The sequence below is a fragment of the Panthera leo genome, chromosome D2 (genome assembly GCF_018350215.1).
Source record: "Panthera leo isolate Ple1 chromosome D2, P.leo_Ple1_pat1.1, whole genome shotgun sequence".
NCBI lineage: Eukaryota > Metazoa > Chordata > Mammalia > Carnivora > Felidae > Panthera > Panthera leo.
Window position 1 is genome coordinate 71,243,794 of NC_056689.1, and position 20,507 is coordinate 71,264,300.

A 20,507-nucleotide genomic window follows, 5' to 3' on the forward strand; every position below is an offset into this window, starting at 1 on the left:
CAAAGATTTAAGAGATTCTGGTGATTGAAATGGGGAAGGATGACAATAGAAATAAATACTTTATTTGAAACATTGTTCTTTCATTACTTGTTGAGTAAATGGGGCAAGTTCCATAATTGCTAATTTTCAGTAGCAACGAGGTATTATTAGTATACTAGGTTCTTATTTATTTTTAAGACAGGTCGGGGGCGGGGAGGGGGGGAGTTGGGGAGAGAGAACATGAGTGGGGGAGGGGCAGAGAGAGAGGGAGACACAGAATTTGAAGCAGGCTCCAGGCTCTGAGCTGTCAGCACAGAGCCTGACACGGGGCTCAAACTCTCAAACCGTGAGATCATGACCTGAGCCAAAATCAGATGCTTAACCCACTGAGTCACCCATGTGACCCAGTATACTAGGTTTTATGGTATAAGAGGATGATGAGGAGAAAGGATGGCTGTAAAGAAACTTGGAGAAACTAAAGGAAATTAACGTGAAACTTGGGGAAACAACAGAGCCAAATTTTATCTGTTTCACAATACTCATAATACCATTTAATGTATCTGAAGCAGAAGAAGAATGAAGAATTTTTCTCCACTCTGCCTTGTGCCAGGATCAGAACAACGTTCCTGCATTTTGATGGATATGTAAATAACTTTCAGAGAGAAAGTCTCAAATCAAAAGTAAAGTTTAATTTTATGAATTGCCATAATACCTTTTGATATCTAAGCAGTGTATTAGTAAGGGATGCAATCCACAGAAGAGTTAGTATTAAAAATCTTAAAATTATTACGAATTACAGTGGGGGTGATAAGGGGCAAGGTGGACAGGAGGGCACCAAAATAAGCCCAAGTGATTTAGCACTGGCTTGGCCTAGAAGTTTCTTTTGGGAATTTGAAGAACTCGTATCCATTTATTCATTCACGAATATTCAGTTAAGTGCCTACTCTGTGTGAGGCACTGGGGATACAACAGTGAACAGGTGAATAGTTTCCTTTCTTTAATACAGCTTACATTTAGGTGTATTTTAATTCTGAATCGTGAATCCTAGAGCACCATACATCGAATGAAGCAGTGATCCCAAGGAGCCATGGTTCTTCACAAACTGCAGCAAAAACAGTATTTTAAGATTTCTATTCTTGGAAGCTGGGTCCTCTTACTAGTTCTGGGCAGGTGGGATGCAAAGAGATTGCCCGCCGAATATATACACAGACTTTGTGTTTGGGCTCAGCAGTTTGGGACTGGAACTCCAAAGCACACCTGCAGCTCTGAACTAACCCGACCTAAGAGACACATAGGAGTACAGGAGAAAAAATACTCCATGAGAGCCCCGGGAAGGCGCAGCTACCCCCAGCCTGCAGCAAAAGGCCATGGACTACAATTCCCACATGCCCTTGCGACTGCCCCTCCCGTCAGCACAGCTTCGAAGTATGGGAAAGATGGAGGGACGTCGGGCGCACTCCTGTTGCGTCATTAGCGTGCGACTCCAGCTACAAAACTGGTCTGGGTTGACAAAGTATGGCAGCTGCTGAGGCGGCGGTGGTATCGTCATCTTTGGAAACAGACACGGCCCGGGTCCCTGAAACTGCAGGAACAGCCGCAGCAACGGCCGCCACCTCATCAGCGACGGCTGCAGCCGCGGCGGTTGCGACCGCCGCCAGGACCGGATCCGAAGCCACGGCCTCCAAGGCCGCTTTGGCTACTAAGCTGCTGTCCCTGAGCGGCGTGTTCGCCGTGCACAAGCCCAAAGGGCCCACTTCAGCCGAGCTGCTGAATCGGCTGAAGGAGAAGCTGCTAGCAGGTACCGCAGCCCGGGTGGGGACCAGGCTGAGGCGATCGTCGCGAGAGCGGAAGCCGTAGAGAGCCAATGGGCTTTTTTTTTGCGCGTTTGTGCCTCAAGAAATAAAAGGAGGGTAAAGGGTAGGATGACCACTGAATTAGCCCTGGACAGACATCTGGGGCATCTCGAGCTTGGACTTGCCCTGACGTGAACTCCTGTAGCCTAGTTGGCAGTTGTCGTTCTCAAGGGAAGAACAAAAAAGAAAACACAAAAACCCCACACTTACACAAACACATCTCTTCCCTTGGGCAGGCCGGCCAATATTCTGTAATCTGATCGCCCAGGAGCCTTTTCTTTGGTTCACGTTGATGAACCTCTCCTGAAGGCAGAACTGGCTCTCTACCCCCAAAGTTGCCAAAGTTGCATTCTTAAAAATGGTTTGGAGATGCATATATCACTTAATTAACCAAGGCTTTAATGCAGTGGTTTTCACATAGTGGGCATAGGAATTATTTGGAGTCCCTTGTACAAATGCAGATTCCTGAAACCCAGAGGTTGTGATTTTGAGGTTCTGGGGTATTTTCAGGAAACCGTTTTTAAAGTGTTGTTCCAGGTGATTCTGTTGTAGGTAGTCTGCGGACCGCGTTTTGAGGAACACCATAACTTAAGAGCATTCTTTTTGTTCACGCGCACTGAGGGAATATCAGAAAAGCCTGCAGGATCTCTCAGTTCATCAGCCCAGTAGATTATTTCAGACAGTGGCATCCAGGAACCTTAGATTTATTGGACACCTACATTAAGCCAGATCTATGCTAGCCTATAGAGAAGTGAAGGTGAAAGATACTGTCTTTTCTCTTAGCTGTGCTCAAAGCATAGACATTCCTGCAGCCTTTGGTGATAAAACTATTTGGCAAATTCAAGGCTGTCCTGAATTTGGCTCTGGCCTGTCTCTCCACACGGGAAACTTTCTTCTTAACGTTGTTTAGAGTCCCTTGGCAAAGTTTATTATACTTTTTTTTTTTTTGATGCAAAAACATTATTCTTATAGGAATTTGTTAATTAAAATGGACACAATCCAGATTCAGATGTTTAATGGCAGTAGGTACACTCTTGCGGATGTTTAATTGCCGTGTTCTATCTACTTGTTCTTTTGTTCCACTTTCCTTGCACTTTGTTACCTGTAAGAATGGGTCTTACAACAGGGAATGTTGAAGGAAGGAAATGCATCAAGAGCAAGCTTTGTGGTGTCATCATAGGGTTGTTTCCCTCACAGAATTGCTTTCATTTGGCCTGATTTGTTAGCTACACTGTGACTCAGACAGATTTTCATATGATCAAAGCCATACACCTGCCTTCTGGTGAATCTGCCTCCAAGCCACTGAAGTTTCTTGTTGAAACTTGGTTAAAACATTGTTTCAAGACTGCGGGGGCTATCTTCCAGAAGCCTGTCACTCGGGTGCAGACATTCTCATTACTCCATTTCTATATTGCTTTGATTGGTCTATTCTGTATTTATGTTAGCTAGACCAGGCTTTCCCAAATGCCATTGTAACTGGCTGTCAGAATTACCTGGTAAGATTCTAAAAGACACAGATTCCAAGGCACCACATTCTGATGCTAGCCAGGTTTGACACCCGCTCATTTAGACCACCGTTAATGGAAATAGCCTCTATTAACATTTCTGGCCTTTCCCTATAGTGATTCATATTATACTAAAGTCCTTCCTCTTCTTTGTCTATCTGAATCCTTCAAGGCCCAAAACATTGGGAAAGACCTTAACAAATATTCTTCCATAAATGTTACCAATAAGGTGAACAAAATTCCAATAGAGGTGGTGTGTCTCTGAACTTGAAAGAGGCAAATTTGGACACAAAGGGAAGAAGCAAACTTGGGGGCCTTCTTACTCGAAGGAGTGTCAAGTTGAAAAATCCAAAGAGTTTTCCAAAAGTTTTCTATAAACTTACAGATGAGAAATCCATAATGCATTACGAGTGAAAGGTGAAGGGTTCGAAACCTGGACCTAGGCTTATGGGTTTGTGTTACAGCAGCAGCCATGCCTTTCCAAACATGGTGATATAATCAGAGAGGGACCTAGGACTGTGTTCTGACACACTGTGGTCTGTAATTACGTGGTCAGGCTGAGCAGCCCAGCACATCTTTTGGCCATCTAATCTGGCTTCTCCATTATTGTTCAGCTTCCCTCCTTTTCCTTTCTCTGTTCCCTCTTTCCATTTTCTTTGGCTCTCTTTTTTATCTTCTTGGTGTCAGTGGTTATAAGGGAAGTTGATGAGTTTGGGAGATGGAGATCAATCGAGCTGTTCTGCTCCTGCCCTTTCTCATTTGAACTTTAGTAGCCAATATTCTATCAATATGTTGATATATATAACAATAATACTGCTGCTAATAATAATAATTTATTGTCAGAGTGTCTTGTGGTTTCCAAAGCACTGTCAGATAACATGATTTCAATGTATCTTTACACTAGGAAGATGAGAGGGGCCGGGTTGGCATTTTCTTAAGTCTCAATGCTTCAGAGGTTGAGAGGCAACCTAACTGTTACCCACTTCCCACATAACCTTTTGTTGAGATTAGCTTCTTGAAGGAATAGTGAGGATTTTGATTTGGAGCAAAGGGCAATGAAGATACTTTGGGAACTTAGCATTCTTAGAAGTAGCCGTGTGAGAGGTACTCCCGACATTAGGTAACTGGGGGCACCAGCAAAGAATACCAGGAAACAAGAGAGAATTAGAAATGAAATTGAGGACTTGTAAAACTAGCTGCCTATGTAAAAACTAACTTCTTTTCATCATTCTCCAACAGCTCACTATTACTAGGAATTTACTAGGTGTTTCAGCGTTAGCCTGGATCTTTGCTCATGTTTAAAAAAAGTTTTTTCCCTTCGAAAATGAATTCTAGATTCTAAACAACTAATTTTGGGATACTGTTTCTTTGTAATTTAGGGAGTGTCTGTACATTTTTAAGTATGTTCTTTGCTAGTAATGTTACCATCTTAATCTGTTAAGTTTCTGTAGTACTTTTGTTTTGAGGATTCCATCTACCCTCACCCCTTATTATAGAGATTCTATTTCATTTTTCTTGCTAATTGCTCTTTCTCATCTCAATTACTTTCATAGAAGCCGGAATGCCTTCTCCAGAATGGGCCAAAAGGAAAAAGCAGACTTTGAAAATTGGACACGGAGGGACACTAGACAGTGCTGCCCGAGGAGTTCTGGGTAAGAGATGTGAATGGAAGTTTGATGTAACTATCACTTATTATAGAAAGAAATATTGGAGTGCCTGGATGGCTCCGTCAGTTAAGCATCCAACTCTCGATTTTCAGCTCAGGTTATAATCTCATGGTTCATGAGACCAAGCCTCCGTGTGGGCTCTGCGCTGACAGTAGGGGACCTCCTTGTCATTCTTTCTCTCCCTCTCTGCCCCTTCTCGTGTGCACATGTGCTTTCTCTCTCTCTCTCAAAATAAATAAACTTAAAGAAAAAAGGAAGAAGGAAATATTGGTTAAGAACAGATAAGATTGACTAAAGCTGTGCCATTTCCAGTCTGCTTTGGAGTATTTTAGACCTACTGGATTTATAATGCCGTCTTCTAAAGAAGCTCTGAACTGGTACAAACTGTTAGAAACTTTTAGAAATAGCCACTTTTGTGTGTGGATGGGACTTTGAAAAAGGGTGTTGCATCTGTGAAGAAGAGCTAACATGTAACATAGCAGGTCTGAAATCGCTGTGTTTAGAAAGGCCTGCTCACAAGGCTTGCCCTTGGAAGGCATCTGGGAACTTGGATTTTGAGAGTGTTCCCTCCCTTCTCTATCTGATAAGGGTGCTTGCTGTCCCTCGGTTGTTGGTGTGAACAGTGCGGTTTATGTTGAACACCTGCTTTCCTTTCAGGAGTCTGGAATTTTGTCCTTCCGCTCAGGCAGATGTGCCTGAGTAACCATCCCTCTCATCCCCTCCAATAAGAACTTTGGGTGCTGAGTTTCCAGCAGGCTTCCCTGAGTGGGAACATCGCACACATGTTACTGCTGTTTACATTTTGGAGGAAGGAGCATGCTCAAGTGTCCCGCTCATAGGAGGAAGAGAGAATAAGGAAACCGATGCATGAATTTCTCTGGTGTCCTTCTCCCATTTGATCCTGCCGTGTAACGTTACTATGTTACATTGTAAGTCTTAGCCATGTATGGATCTTCCAACATGGGGTGTGGTCATGGGGATTCCTGATAAGACATTTGGCTCTTTTTTCTGCCTATATCACATTTAATCTCAGAGTACAGCTCTCTTGAGAAAGTGAGCCTTATGGTTCCTGAGAGGAAGTCACACTTTCTTTTGGAGATACAGTGAGCATTTTATTGTTTGTTGAGGCAGATTGGTAGAATTGATTGACGGGAGAAAAATAATTTATCCCTATTTATTTATTTATTATGCCTCTGGTAGAGGTTCTAAAGTTTACCTTCACGGACTCCTAAAGTGTGTATCCACATAGTTTATGTGGTACAAACTTTTTGTATAACTATGTCCATAGTCACAAAAATATATAAGTTAGGATTCCTATCCCTACATCCTACAAAAAAACTTCAATAGGACAGTACTTACTTTTTACGTGGTCTCATGTTTTGTATTTTATTGTTTCTTTTCTTTTTTTTTTTTTGAGGTTGTTGAATCTCTATTTTAATTTTATTTTTTAAATTTACATCAAAATTAGCATATAGTGCAATAATGATTTCAGGAGTAGATTCCTTAATGCCCCTTACCCATTTAGCCCATTCCCCCTCCCACAACCCCTCCAGTAACCCTCTGTTCTCCATATTTAAGAGTCCCTTATGTTTTGTCCCACTCCCTGTTTTTATATTATTTTTGCTTCCCTTCCCTTATGTTCATCTGTTCTGTGTCTTAAAGTCCTCATGTGAGTGAAGTCATATGATATTTGTCTTTCTCTGACTAATTGCACTTAGCATAATACCTTCTAGTTTCATCCACATAGTTGCAAATGGCAAGATTTCATTCTTTTTGCTTGCCGAGTGATACTCCATTGTGTGTGTGTGTGTGTGTGTGTGTGTGTGTGTGTGTGTGTATACACACACGCACATACCACATCTTCTTTATCCATTCATCTATCAATGGACATTTGGGCCCTTTCCATACTTTGGCTATTGTTGATAGTGCTGCTATAAACATTGGGATGCGTGTGTCCCTTCGAAACAGCATACCTGTATCCCTTGGGTAAATACCTAGCAGTGTAATTGCTGGGTCGTAGGGTAGTTCTAGTTTTAATTTTTTGAGGAACCTCCATACTGTTTTCCAGAGTGGCTGCGCCAGCTTGCATTCCACCAGCAATGCAAAAGAGTTCCCCTTTCTCCACATTCTTGCCGACATCTGTTGTTGCCTGAGTTGTTGATGTTAGCCATTCTGACAGGGGTAAGGTGGTATCTCATTGTGGTTTTTGATTTGTATTTCCCTGATGATGAGTAATGTTGAACATTTTTTTCATGTGTTGGTTGGCCATCTGGATGTCTTCTTTGGAAAAGTGCCTATCCATGTCTTTTGCCCATTTCTTCCCTGGATTATTTGTTTTTTGGGTGTTGAGTTTGATAAGTTCTTTATAGATTTTGGATACTAACCCTTTATCTGATGTGTCGTTTGCAAATATCTTCTCCCATTCTGTCGGTTGCCTTTTAGTTTTGCTGATTGTTTCCTTTGCTGTGCAGAGCTTTTTATTTTGATGAGGTCCAGATAGTTCATTTTTGCTTTTGTTTCCCTTGCCTCCGGAGACGTGTTGAGTAAGAAGTTGCTGCAGCCAAGATCAAAGAGGTTTTTGCCTGCTTTCTCCTCGAGGATTTGATGGCTTCCTGTCTTACATTTAGGTCTGTCATCCATTTTGAGTTTATTTTTGTGTGCGGTGTAAGAAAGTGGTCCAGGTTCATTCTTCTGCATGTCGCTGTCCAGTTTTCCCAGCACCTCTTGCTGAAGAGACTGTCTTTATTCCACTGGATATTCTTTCCTGCTTTGTCACAGATTAGTTGGCCATACGTTTGTGGGTCCATTTCTGGGTTCTCTACTCTGTTTCATTGATCTGAGTATCTGTTTTTGTGCCATATTGTTTCATTTTTTAAAATGTTGGTAATCCACTACATTGATTTCACAATACACTAATGGGTTGTGCCTGCTGGTTTATAAAATACTGTGCTACAGTGTCCAATCCATTTTATTAGAGCTAAAAGATTAGACACAAACAATAAACCCAATCTAAGCTATCCAAAGGAAATGAATGCTTATTTAGGAGAAAAGAATAAAATTGGTGAAGAAAATTCTATTTTTCAAGAAAGTTAGAAACAATGTAGGAGTTTGCACTTTCAAAACTTACAGTTTTTATTTCATTCACATTGGCAAAAAATATCTTTACTGAAGGTTTAAATAGATTTTTAAAACACTAGGAAATCCATTTTCCTGAATTAGAGAACTTGAATAGGCAATTTCTGACAGTTACTGTTTCTTGCCATAGCTAATGATAATCATTTATTGAACAACTTACTATGTGTAAAGTCTTCAGCTTAGGACATTCATAAATTATATACTTTAATCCTATTGTAGTCCTATAAGGTAGATGTTACTATTTGTCATTTTACAGAAGAAGAAATGAAAACACAGAGAAGTCATGCATGCTCACGGTTTTTGGCAGAGTCAGGATTTCGACTCAGATGTGCTCAGCTCCAAAGCTTCTGCCCTAACCCGGCATGGCAGATACCTGGCTGGCCCTCCTTCTCCCATCCTGCTGCAGGATTACTGATCAGTCACCGCATTCTTAGCGATTGGTCCTACAACTGGCTTCTCAGTTCTTAATGAGTTCAGCACTCCATGAGTTGAAGCCTATTTGCTGTAACCATTCTGTTCTATTGTTTTCCAAGGCACAGCACCAAAATATAAGAAGAGACAGGATAAGGTCTGCTGTGTATTTATGAATGGACCAATTGTATTAGTTTCTGGTGGTTTTACTCATTGGTATGCAGAAGATGATGACATTCAAGGCAGTGAATAAATAAGTTTAGTTTTTACCCTAAGCTAAGGGATCTTGTTGAAATTTCCATTTTAGAATTACGAAGGACAGGTATTTGGCTGAGATTTGTGTGAGTGGAAGAAGTTGCATTGGAATTAATTTCCTGTCTGGAGGCTTAATTTATATTTGATCATCCAGGGATTTATATGATGATATAATCTGTACATGTGTCAAATTTATTAATTTTTCTTCTAATGCCTGTAGTTCCCAATGAGGAATAAAGTTTAAAAAATGTAGGTATTTAGTCACAGAATAAAGGATATTCATTGTCTAAACTAGTAGTTCTGGAGACTGTTAGAAGTTGATTTTTGTTATATGGTAGAATAAACACTGGGTTCTAATCATGAGTCTGTGAACTAGCTGCTTTATTTACTAAGTACACATACCCCGGGAAAACCTATAATCTCTCTGAATCTCCATTTGTTTATCTCTTGAAAGGGGTAACATCTACCATAACTCTCAGCAGATTTATGGAAATATCATACAAAATATTCATAACATAATGATATATGCTGTACTCTGTAAAGTGCTTTATAAAAGGTTTTTTAAAACTGAACCTGTGTGAAAAAATGTACTTTTACTTTCAACATATAGACTGTTTTTTGCTGTTTTTTTTTCCTTTGTAATATTAATGGTACAGATTTAAGAATTTAGCTGACAATTTGAGATATAACCTGAAATTTAGGTTTATAATTCTGTTAACCTATGTTATATATAGTATATATGACACATAATTCTGTAAAGAAGGCTTGCAAGATTCTCAAAAATCCTGTGGTAAATAGAATAATGACTCCCTAAATATGCCCATGTCATAATCTTCAGAATCTATGAATATGTTAGGTTCTATCACAAGGGGGCATGAAAATTGCAGATGGAATTAATGTTGCTAATGAGCTAACTTTAAGGTAAAGAGATTATCTTGGAATATCCAGGTGGACCCAGTGTAATCACAAAGGTCTTGTGGACCTTGGTTTTCTTGGGTATAAAATGAGAAGAAGGTTAAGCTGGATAACTCTAAGATGCCTTCTTGTTTCAAATTCCATCATTCTGGATCACTGAACTAGCAGACATCAGCGTTTCAACCATGGTAAAGTCAAACATGTCAGCCTACGCTAAGACACCTGCACTGTGGTTGATAAAGCCACTGTGCTCATCCTTGTGTCTGAGAATGCGTGCAGTTTGTTCCTTTTTTAGAATGTACTTCTCTCTTCTCTGTATGTTCAAATTCTAAACATCCTTCAAGGCAACTCAAACTGTTTGAAATGCTTGAAAGAAGCATTATCTGGCCTCTTTAGCAGTTCAGAGTATTCCCTTCCTTGACCTTCTACAGCAGTTATGCTGCGTTCATTTTGACTCTTAATCATGTATTATCATACTGCTGTTTAGTGTTATTCACTCATTATACACCATTTTTTTGAGCACTTGCAATTTCTCCTACCTGTATTCTATTTTCCCCATAAGGTAGTATAAACTCTCTCAAAGTCAGGAAATGTTCTGTTTCATCAAAGTGTTGTTCTTGGGACTGTGCACATAGTACATAGTAGCTGCCCCAGAAATATTGACTGGGGATTCTTGAATGGAACAAAATTGGATTGGATCTTTGTTGTTACTATTATTAATGTTTATTTATTTTTGAGAGAGAGAATGAGTGGGGGAGGGGCAGAGAGAGGGGGACTGAGGATCGGAAGTGGGCTCTGTGTCGACAGCAGAAAGCCCGATGTGGGGCTCGTACTCAAGAGCCCTGAGATCATGACCTGAGCTGAAGTTGGATGCTTAACCAACTGAGCCACCCCGGTGCGCTGGATCTTTGTTGTTATTTTACAAAGTTTGTGCCTGGACGGCAGCAGCTGTCATCTGGAGAGCACTGTGCTCAACAGCAGATACTAAAGGCATACAGTTTTTTTATCTTAGTCTTTGAACTAGTACGATTCTACCGAAGAAGCTTAGAGAGGGTTTGGGATGATTTTGTAGAGGGGTTGAGATTTGAGCTAGGTTTCGAAGGATGAATTTTGAATAAAAAAGTGTTGGTACCGTAGACGTTGGGACCCAATTGAGTATTTTTGGGGGGGCTTTGTAGTGTGCAGTACAGGTTATTGGAAGTGGTTATGAAATGGTATGACTTGGGAGAGAAAGGGTTAGAATGTAGAACAGACTGGTATTGGTTTAGGCTAATTCAGGCTCATGACAGTGGGAAGAAAGTCTAGATGAGTCAGGTAGCAGAAGGATGAAAAGGAAGGGGGTCCGCTGTTAGAGAGTCTGATCCGAATTTTAACTCTACTATTTACTAGTTGTGAGATTCTAGGCAACGTTCTTAGAGTTTCTCTCTGAGTTTCCTCATCTATAAAATAGGGATAATTGTATTATTTTTTAGCATTGTTATAAGGATTAAATGAGCTAACAAATGGAAGCATTTAGAGTGGAATTTGATACATGGTAAACTCAATGAATGATATCCACTGTAAATATTCATAATAATTCTTTCAGCTTGCCAGGCATTTCTCCTTGTTTTTTTCTTGTAATTCTGAATTGTGGTGTTTATATTGTGTTCTTTTACAAAATCACATCCATTAATGAGAAATACTTCAATTCTTACAAAAGCTTCTTGCTCTTAAGTGCAGAAATCATCGTAAACTCCCATTCTCACCTGGTGAAATGTGTTGTCATAAGGGCAAATAATGTTTGAAATTGAAGAGATAGGTGGGCCATTGTTGTACTTAATAGATGGTCTATATGAATATACGTTCTGCAAGCTCTCATTTTACCCTATATTCTTTTTTGTGTTTGGTTGATCTGTTATGTTTCTGTTTTCTTGATTGTATACTACTGGACACGAATCATCTCTAAATGGTTCATTAGCTAGGATGATGGCTTTTGGTTTGCTTGGTAATGAACTCTGTCAAAAGGCTTTTATATACCGTGGTTAAATTGTGCCATGTATTTTTCACTGATGCCCATATAAAATTCCAGTGAGTCTTTGGAGATTCTTCTAAAACTTCATTATCTAATTGTCTAGGTTGAGTCTTCTCTCACGTTTAACACTTTGAGAGGAAAAACGTGTGTCTCCCATAGTGTCTTCAGAATTTCTAAGTTGCATGACAGGTTAAACTGATTGGAGTAAGAGGAGTCCTCTAATTATGCTAAATAGATGTTCCCTCCAACTTTTTATTATACGTGCCAAGAAATTATGACCAAAATATATAGATATTTTAAAAACCTAGTTTTCAGAATAGAGTGTCATAATATTTCTTTCTTTGGTTTATAGTGGTTGGAATCGGAAGGGGAACAAAAATGTTGACCAGTATGTTGTCAGGGTCCAAGGTAAGAATACTGGAAAACTTTTTTCTTTTTTCTTGAATGTTTTTAATGACCTATGTTTTGGAATTTGATCAATTAAAAAATAAACTGTGTGCATTTATAGGTGTCATTCCTGAACATTAATTACATGTCGTGATATCTGAGATTCGAAATGTTGAGACTATAAATTGGAAATTCTTTTTTTTTTTCAATGTTTGTATATTTTTTGAGAGAGAGACAGAGTGTGAGCAAGGCAGGGGTGGGGTGGGGGCAGAGGCGGCAGAGAGAGAGGGAGACACAGAATCCAAAGCAGCTCTAGGCTCCGAGCTGTCAGCACAGAGCCCAATGTGGGCCTCGAACTCACAAACTATGAGATCATGACTTGAGCTGAAGTTGGATGCCTAACCAACCGAGCCACCCAGGCACCCCTATAAATTGGAAGTTCTTAATTGAAAAGCAAATTGATTTATAGAAGCAAAAATTCTGCAGTGCCTATAAATTTTAAAAATTATACTTTTTATATAAATCTGTTTCTTAGATGCAAGAGAACTTACGGATCCTAACTTCTATTGGCAGGGTTTTTTTTTAACCTTGGAATTTTTATAGAAACAATACCACTTTGTAACCCATGCACTTTTCTTTTTTTTTTTTAATTTTTTTTTAATGTTTTTATTTATTTTTGAGACAGAGAGAGACAGAGCATGAGCAGGGGAGGGGCAGAGAGAAAGGGAGACACAGAATCCGAAGCGGGCTCCAGGCTCTGAGCCATCAGCACAGAGCCCGATGCGGGGCTCGAACTCACGGACTGTGAGATCATGACTTGAGCCGAAGTCGGATGCTTAACCGACTGAGCCACCCAGGCGCCCCGCCCATGCACTTTTCAACAAAAGACTTGCTTTGTTTAATGGTTAGAAAATGTTTACTAAAGAAAAGTGAGGCTTCTTTAGGATGATAAGTTACATCATTCATCTGTGAGAGTTACCTTGACTAAATCCAAAAGCACATTTTGAGGCATTTGATGGGAGAGAGAGGAAGCATTATGCAGGGGCAGGAAAAGCTGTAAATCTGTGTGTTGCTTCAGGCATTCAGTGAGAATCCTCACGCAAAACCCAAAACCTCAGGGCAGAAGGAGCATTGAAACAGGAGTCAACATGTCAAAGGGATTAACCTCTCAGAGCCTCTCAGTTTTTCATTAGGAAGAATGATTTGATCCCCTCTACCTGTCTCTTCCAGCTCTAAAAGAGACAATAGTATCTGTGTCCTAATTAGCAGTGAGGTGCTGGTTATAATAATTGGGGCTAAGGACCAGTGAAAATGCCTTTGGAGGGAAGATTAATAAGCTGCTAGATGGAGAAGAATTTCGGCAAGTCCCTAGACTAACTTTTTATTTAATAGTTGGTAAGGTGAATTTGTCACAATTGCTTCTTAAAATATCTATAATGGTCAAAGACTGTTTTAAAAAAAAGCTTCCAGTTTGTTGCAGACTAATTGATGACTTTTGTAAAATATAATTTAAATGTTATAGCAATGTCAGATTGCTAAGTACGTTTCTCAGCAGCCTCGTTTTCTGAACTTACCTCATCGTAGACACACTTTGAGTGGCAGCAGCCTAAGTAAGCTTTTCTTAAAATAAAAGCCCTGGAAAACACACGGTCTTTGATAGCCCCTTTTTAGTTATCAACTGGAATAGAAACCTGTATCTTTCAGTTGGAAAGGATCTTAATACCCTAGATAAGTATAAACATTACAGTGTGGTTTGCTGTGTAACCTTTAAAATGTTGGTGTTGAAAAATCACAGAATACCAAAATTGTGTTGCAATGGCAGAGTTTGACTGTTCTGCTAAATTTGTACCTTTGTGCTTAAATACCTCCACATGAAGTCTAGAATTTGTTTCTGATACAGGGTTTTGCCGTTTGCTTAATATTTGTTTCTTCAATATCTAAGTGGTTACTTTGATACAGGATTATGGATGATTTTTCTTTTCTTTTTTCACTTTATTTAGTATTTTCCCAAACCTTTACAATGAAGAAGTCACTTTTATAATAATAACAAAAAAGATAGGTTTGCATTAAGGATTTGTTCTTTTTCAAATATTCATTATTCACCTCTCCCCTCCTCTGGAAACTACAAATACAACACAGTATTGAAAGGTTTTACATATAAATTCCAGGCATATTTCTAGAAATATGACCGGAAATATAAATACATCGTTGGCTCTGGTTTAAGCTTTATTTATCACAAACCATTTTGGTATTCAGCTTAGAAAGCAGAATGTCATACAGTGAAATCGCTGATCCTCAGATGACTGTATCCCAAATAGAAAATCCCAGGTGCATCTTATTACAGAAACCTAGCTCTTGGGTGCTTCACATTTCAAAAATAGGCATTATTATCTTATTAGCTATTTGTTTTTTTATACTTTTAATTTTAGGTTATGTATCTGTTAAAAAATAAGTCATTTAAATTTAATTACATGGAATATTACATTTTTTTATCAAAAGTAGTTAAAAATTGTTAATAAATTAAAAATTTTTTTAATGTTTATTTTCGAGAGAGAGAGAGAGAGAGAGAGAGAGAGAGATAGAGAGTGCACAAGCGGGGTAGGGGCAAAGAGAGAGGGAGACATAGAATCCAAAGCAGGCTCCAGACTCTGAGCTGTCAGCACAGAGCCTGACGCGGGGCTTGGACTCACAAGCTGTAAGATCATGACCTGAGCCGAAGTCGGAAGCCCAACCGGCTGAGCCACCCAGGTGCTCCATGAATACATTTTTTAAAAATAGATTTTGTCTGTATCACTGGAAGCAATTCCAGAGATGGCTTTTAAACTTTTTTTTTTTCCAAGACCCATAGTAAGAAATTCATTCTACATCGTGGCCCTCTATACACATACATGTATAAAAAACAAGAGTTTCATCCAACAGCCGTACCTCTATGTATGATGTCCTCTTGATATTTGTCCTTCTACTTCATTAAAAATAATTGGTGCCCGCAGATTGTGCCTAGCTAGGCACGGACCTACAGTTTGACCCAATGCTTTCTCTTTCTCCACTTCCTACTTTTACGATGAATTTTATTCACATCACAACGCTACTAGAAAAATTAGACTTCCGGTAGGGGTAGGGTGGAGTTACCTCAAGAGTAGAATTACTTGGTTCTTGGATGGCAGATACTCGATGTTCACATGACAGCCGATCACAGTACATCCTCCCCTCGCCATCCAGTCACGATCAGAGATACTGTTAAGTGAACGTGGCCTAACACTCTTCCCTGCTGAACCGAGGCACGTCCTTCGAATCCATTTCAACATAGTGCCACTTCATACAGCTACTCTCATTTAATGGGTGGAGTGCTGACCTTTTAAATAAAACCTCTATGCCATCAGATTATTTTGCTCCCATTCTTTGAAGGCCAGAGACCATTCAGACCACCCAGTTTCTTTCTTGGATTCCTTCCAGTTCAGATCAGTGTCAGATTTAAGGGTCCCTCTCTGTGTTCTTCATTGCTTCCTCTCCTATCTTATGGTGCTCTTTGCTTTGCCAATGATCATGTTTCTCTTGAGTCCTTTTTTGTTTTCACTGCATGTTCTTTTGGATTACATGTCTAGTGTGTATCCAGAGCCTGTAGGTTTTCCAAATAATGCATTGCATACAGAAGTTGATCGATAAATCCTATTATAGTTGGCCCTTGAAAAATGTGGGGGTTAGGGGCACTGATCCCGTACACAGTCAGAAATCACCATATAACTTTGACTCCCTAAAATTTTAACTTATTAATAAGCGTTAGTGATGTCATAAACAGTTGATTAATACATACTTTAATAATACAGTATAAAATACATATACAGAGTAAGCTAGAGAAAAGAAAATGGTATTGATAAAACCATAAGGGAGAGAAAATACATTTATAGAACTGTATTGTGAAAAATTGCATGTAAGTGGACCCATGCAGTTCAAACCCTTGTTATTCAAGGGTCATTAATATTACTATTCCCAAGTATTTCACGAATCCCCAAATCTCTCTCCTGAGTTCCAGGCCTGTTGGATTTCTAACTATATGTCCCATAGACACTGACATTTATTTTATCTGAGCAAGTTCTGTTGGAGACCTTGAGTACAGTTAATTGCATTCCTTTTCCTTATCTTTGATTTCTGGTAGCCTAGGCAAAACGTGGCACTCATCAGAAAGAAGCAGCATCAGCTTCCAGCTCTGGGCATTAAAGTGAGAAAGAAATTTCTTACTGTGAGGGATATCGCATGACAGACCGTGGTTCTCAAATATAGTTTTACAACAGATGTAGAAGTGGATCTATATAAAATGTAACTTAGGTAAAATGATTCTGAGAGAGGTTAGACTCATGTGTCCTTTTGGCCTCACTTGATCTAAGTGCGTAGAAGGCCTAGAAGGCCGCGTGCATGGTCCCTCTGCTAGCTTCCCTAAATTATACTTTCTTTGAGCCAATCATTGAGCAGAAGCTGGGTAGCAGATGTACTTTGAAGTAACGGACTTTGATGAGGTTTTGCAGTATTACCTTTATTAGCATCCTGTATTGCTAATTAAAGTCAGTTACTCATATATGTGCTTTAGAAACCACATGAGCAGGTGGAAGGGTTGCTGTCCTATTTTGAAATCACTGGTGCCATTTAAAGACTAACTGGCATTATCCAGAGGTAAGACTATTTTCCTATCACTGTGGAGATAAACTGAAGTGGTACCTGTAGGCAAAGCCAGTGTTGTCTCAGAAAGCAGCTTTGTATCCCTCCAACAATTAAACAAGTATTATTATTGGGGTATCCAAACTTTTCCACCCTGGATGTGTTCAAAGGAGAGTAACTTTCCCCAAGTATACAGTGGCATTTTTAGGTTAACCAATCAATGTCAACTCTGAACTGTGATGTCACTATTGCTCCTATGAAACATAAGCCAACTTTCCAGGACTCGTGCATTTCCCTCATTTTCTCCAGAGCATGGTCCCAATTTGTACCTTGTCTTTACACTCTATTAATATTCATATATTCCGTAAGTACTATATTGAAAATTTGAAGGGCTTCCACTTAGGATCTATGAAGAGCTACTCCTTTTTAATGAAGACATTCAAAGTCACATGTTGTTGGTTTGGTAGATTTAAAAAAAAAATGTTCTTCCTCATCGTAAATAATATTCCTTTGTTTGTTCATGAAACTTCGAATCACAAGCTTTCAAAATAAGCCTCAAAAAAAGCAGTTGCCTAGTTGAGATGGAAATGATTATCTTTCTGTAATACAAAAACAGTTTCCTTTCTTCTGAAGAGTACAGAAGCCGGTTAGCTCTTAAGCTGTCTAGCTAGTGTCTTGCTGGGGGGTTCAGGGAGCTTGAAGAGGGGTGAAGGAGAGAGGAGAGTAGTGCTAGTATCAGTGAGAAACCATGAATCTCAAAGAGCACACAGTTCAGTGGAAACCTCTTTAAAAATTCCACAGGACCTCCACTTTCGTGTAGTCAAATTATGTTGTAACGTATCCATTAATAGATTTCAGAATTCCCAGGTATGCATCCTGTGTCTGTGTCGAATTTAGGCCAGTGAATAGAAATACTTTAGATCCCACAGGATAAAATGGTAGCATTATATATCTACCTTGCCATGTTTTTTTGTTTTTTTTTTGTTTTTTTCTTCTAACCCATATCTTCTTGGTGGTAAGGTTTTGTTTCACTAGGAGGCTTAACTGTCCGGGTGGATTTTACTAAGTAGCTTGTGGACCATTGACTAGAATTAAAATCTATCACTAGATGCCAAGACAAGGGAAAACTAGAAAACACCTATGATTTAGATGAGCAGTTCACCAACTGTGTTCCGGGGACTTCTGAGGGGGGTGGTCTGTTGAAGTCAAAACCGTTCTCATAGCTTTGCCATCACACAGGTGTATTGTGGTTTTTCAGAGGTTACCTGATGGTAGCATGGGTCTGATAGTTAATGGAATGTGTGCATGTATTTTAGTGTTTTAAACGTTGTTGAGCTTTAATTTCTAATACAGTCAGTATCAACAGATAGAACTCATATGAAAACAACACTTGCACCATGGTTTCTCAGTAACTTCCAAATGTTTATAAGGGTTCTAAAACCACAGTGTTGGAGAATTACTGGTTTAAGTCATATTTCCCTTTAGAAGAATCCAACATGTAGCCAGATTCAGTGTAACTGCAGAACCTGAAAGGGTTTGAAACTTGGCAGGTACCATGTGGATGTCCAAAACTGTGGTGAAATGTGAATTGCACAGATAAGACCTTCTCCAGCATGTATATAATTCTATCAACAACTTTTTTATTAAGCTGCTACCATGTTTCCATCTAGTGAGAAACACAATAGAACAGCATTGCAAAATCCAAGCTAACAGTTTGTAATTGGGGAAGATAAGGCTCAATGTATATCTTTGTATCTCTCACAGGCACTTAGGAGAATATTTGGTACATTCACAATCCTTAAACATGATTCAATGAATGAATACACTAGTGAATGAATGAATACACAATGTGGGCTTGATATAGGCCTCCATTCTTATGTATTGAACACCTACTCTTAGCTCTGCTGCCAGGTGAGCGATTGGAAGTTGAGATAAATTAATAGAGTGGCTTTGAAAGATAACAGGGTTTAGGGTTTGATTGCTGGAGAAGAGAGGAAGCTCAAGGCTAGGGAAATTGCATGTGCCAAGAACCCCTGGAGCTCAGAGACTAGAATGAGCATTGCATACTTGGAAGGCATGTTCCAGAATTAAAAGGTGCCGGGTTAAAACTTGTTACATAGAATAATGCAAAAAGTTTCAAGGTTCAAGGAAAACCAGAAAACAGCGATGATTTCTAGTGATGTATATAGATTGCAATGTTTTTCTTATGCAACCAGACAGATGATTAAGGCAAAAATCAGAGCATTTTCTTGCTTTCCTGTTTCTTATGGGAACTCACTATAACCAGATGAGTCACTCGAACCACTGTTACTGTGAATCATTTTGTATCTCTCGCTCTTTTTCTTTGTTAAATAATAATGATGGTAATAGTATTGTTTTCCGTTGCTTACCCGTGGCCAGGTGCTGTTCTAAACTCTGCCCTCCTGAGGTACTATTACCATCGCCATTCTAAGATCAGGAAAACAAGGCTCCAGCATGAAAGGCTCACTTAATCTACTTTTTGTGATGGCATCAGGATTCAACCCTTTGAGTCCACACTCTTCCCATTCACCCTGCTGTATATACTTCTCTCCATGGTTTGCTTAATCCAGGTTGACTGTTGCAAAATATGGAAGCAGGAGTGGAGCATCTCGGGTGATGAGACTGTTTGTTTAGTTACAAGAAACTAATTTTTGTCGATACTAATGAAACGTTTTTTTTGAACTGTTAAAATTTTATTTTAATTCTAGTGTGGTTAGCATCCAGTGTTATATTAGTTTCAGGTATACGACACAGTGATTCAACAATTGTGTACATCTCTCTGCTCATCATGATAAATGTACTCTTGATGCCCTTTATCTGTTTCTCCCATACCCGCCCCCACCTTCCCTCTGGTAACCACCAGTTTGTTCTCTATATTTAAGAGTCTGTTTTTCACTTTGTCTCTTTTTTTTTTCCCGTGTTTGTTTTGTTTTCACATATGAGTGAAATCACAGGGTATTTGTCTTTCTCTGAAATTTTTAAAAAGTTAATTCAAATGCATTAGAACATTCCCTCCTATATTACATTGTTTGAAAAAATTATTTTGAGCTATGTAATAGAAGGCGATTTCATCCACGGGCAACTTAGACTGGTAGAAAATGCGTGTTCATGGGAATTTGAAGTTCTAATATTTTTCTCATTTTTGTCTCTGGTTCCTTTGCTAACATAATAAACGTGTCATTAATAAACTTATATTTCTACAAAGTACTTTGAGCTTCCTCTTTAAACAGTTGTCCACATAACTACAGAATCATTTCAGTGGGAATTATATTCCTGGCATTTTTCTCACTGCTTCATGAGATGTTCCAAATAAAACTTGAATTTGACCAAAAGAAAGTAGTATAAACAGTATGTAATACAAATGTGCCCTGAGGTGAGAAGGAAAATAGTCCTCAGTTAACTGTGAACGATCAGTTCTTAGATGTGACTTTTTTCCTTTCAGAGAGCTTGAGAAGCAGCTATTTCTCTTTATTAAGAAAACGCATGTAATATTAAGGACACCAGCTCTGCTGTAGTAGTTTGGCTCACTTTCTGCATATTTAGCTTTTGTTTAAACATCTAACCAAGTTACTAAGATTAGTCTTCGTATTTCCTGTAAGAAGTAGTAAATGTATGTATTTTAAAATTAATTTTAATTGTATGTGTGGTAGAATTGTTGAGTCTTCTGATGGCCACATACCATTGGCCACGCCATTGTCCCATTCTCTCTACTCATAGG

At 39.1% G+C, this 20,507-nt stretch overlaps 1 protein-coding gene across 1 annotated transcript in view; it reads left to right on the plus strand.

Annotated features, from left to right (window-relative positions):
* Positions 1–1,458: 1,458 nt before the first annotated feature.
* Positions 1,459–20,507, plus strand: part of TRUB1 (TruB pseudouridine synthase family member 1) — a 38,181-nt gene continuing 19,132 nt past the window's right edge. The window contains exons 1-3 of the mRNA XM_042908541.1: positions 1,459–1,777; positions 4,891–4,989; positions 12,084–12,139. Coding sequence (XP_042764475.1) covers positions 1,495–1,777; positions 4,891–4,989; positions 12,084–12,139 — 438 coding nt within the window. The 5' untranslated portion in view covers positions 1,459–1,494. The remainder of the gene's footprint in view (positions 1,778–4,890; positions 4,990–12,083; positions 12,140–20,507) is intronic.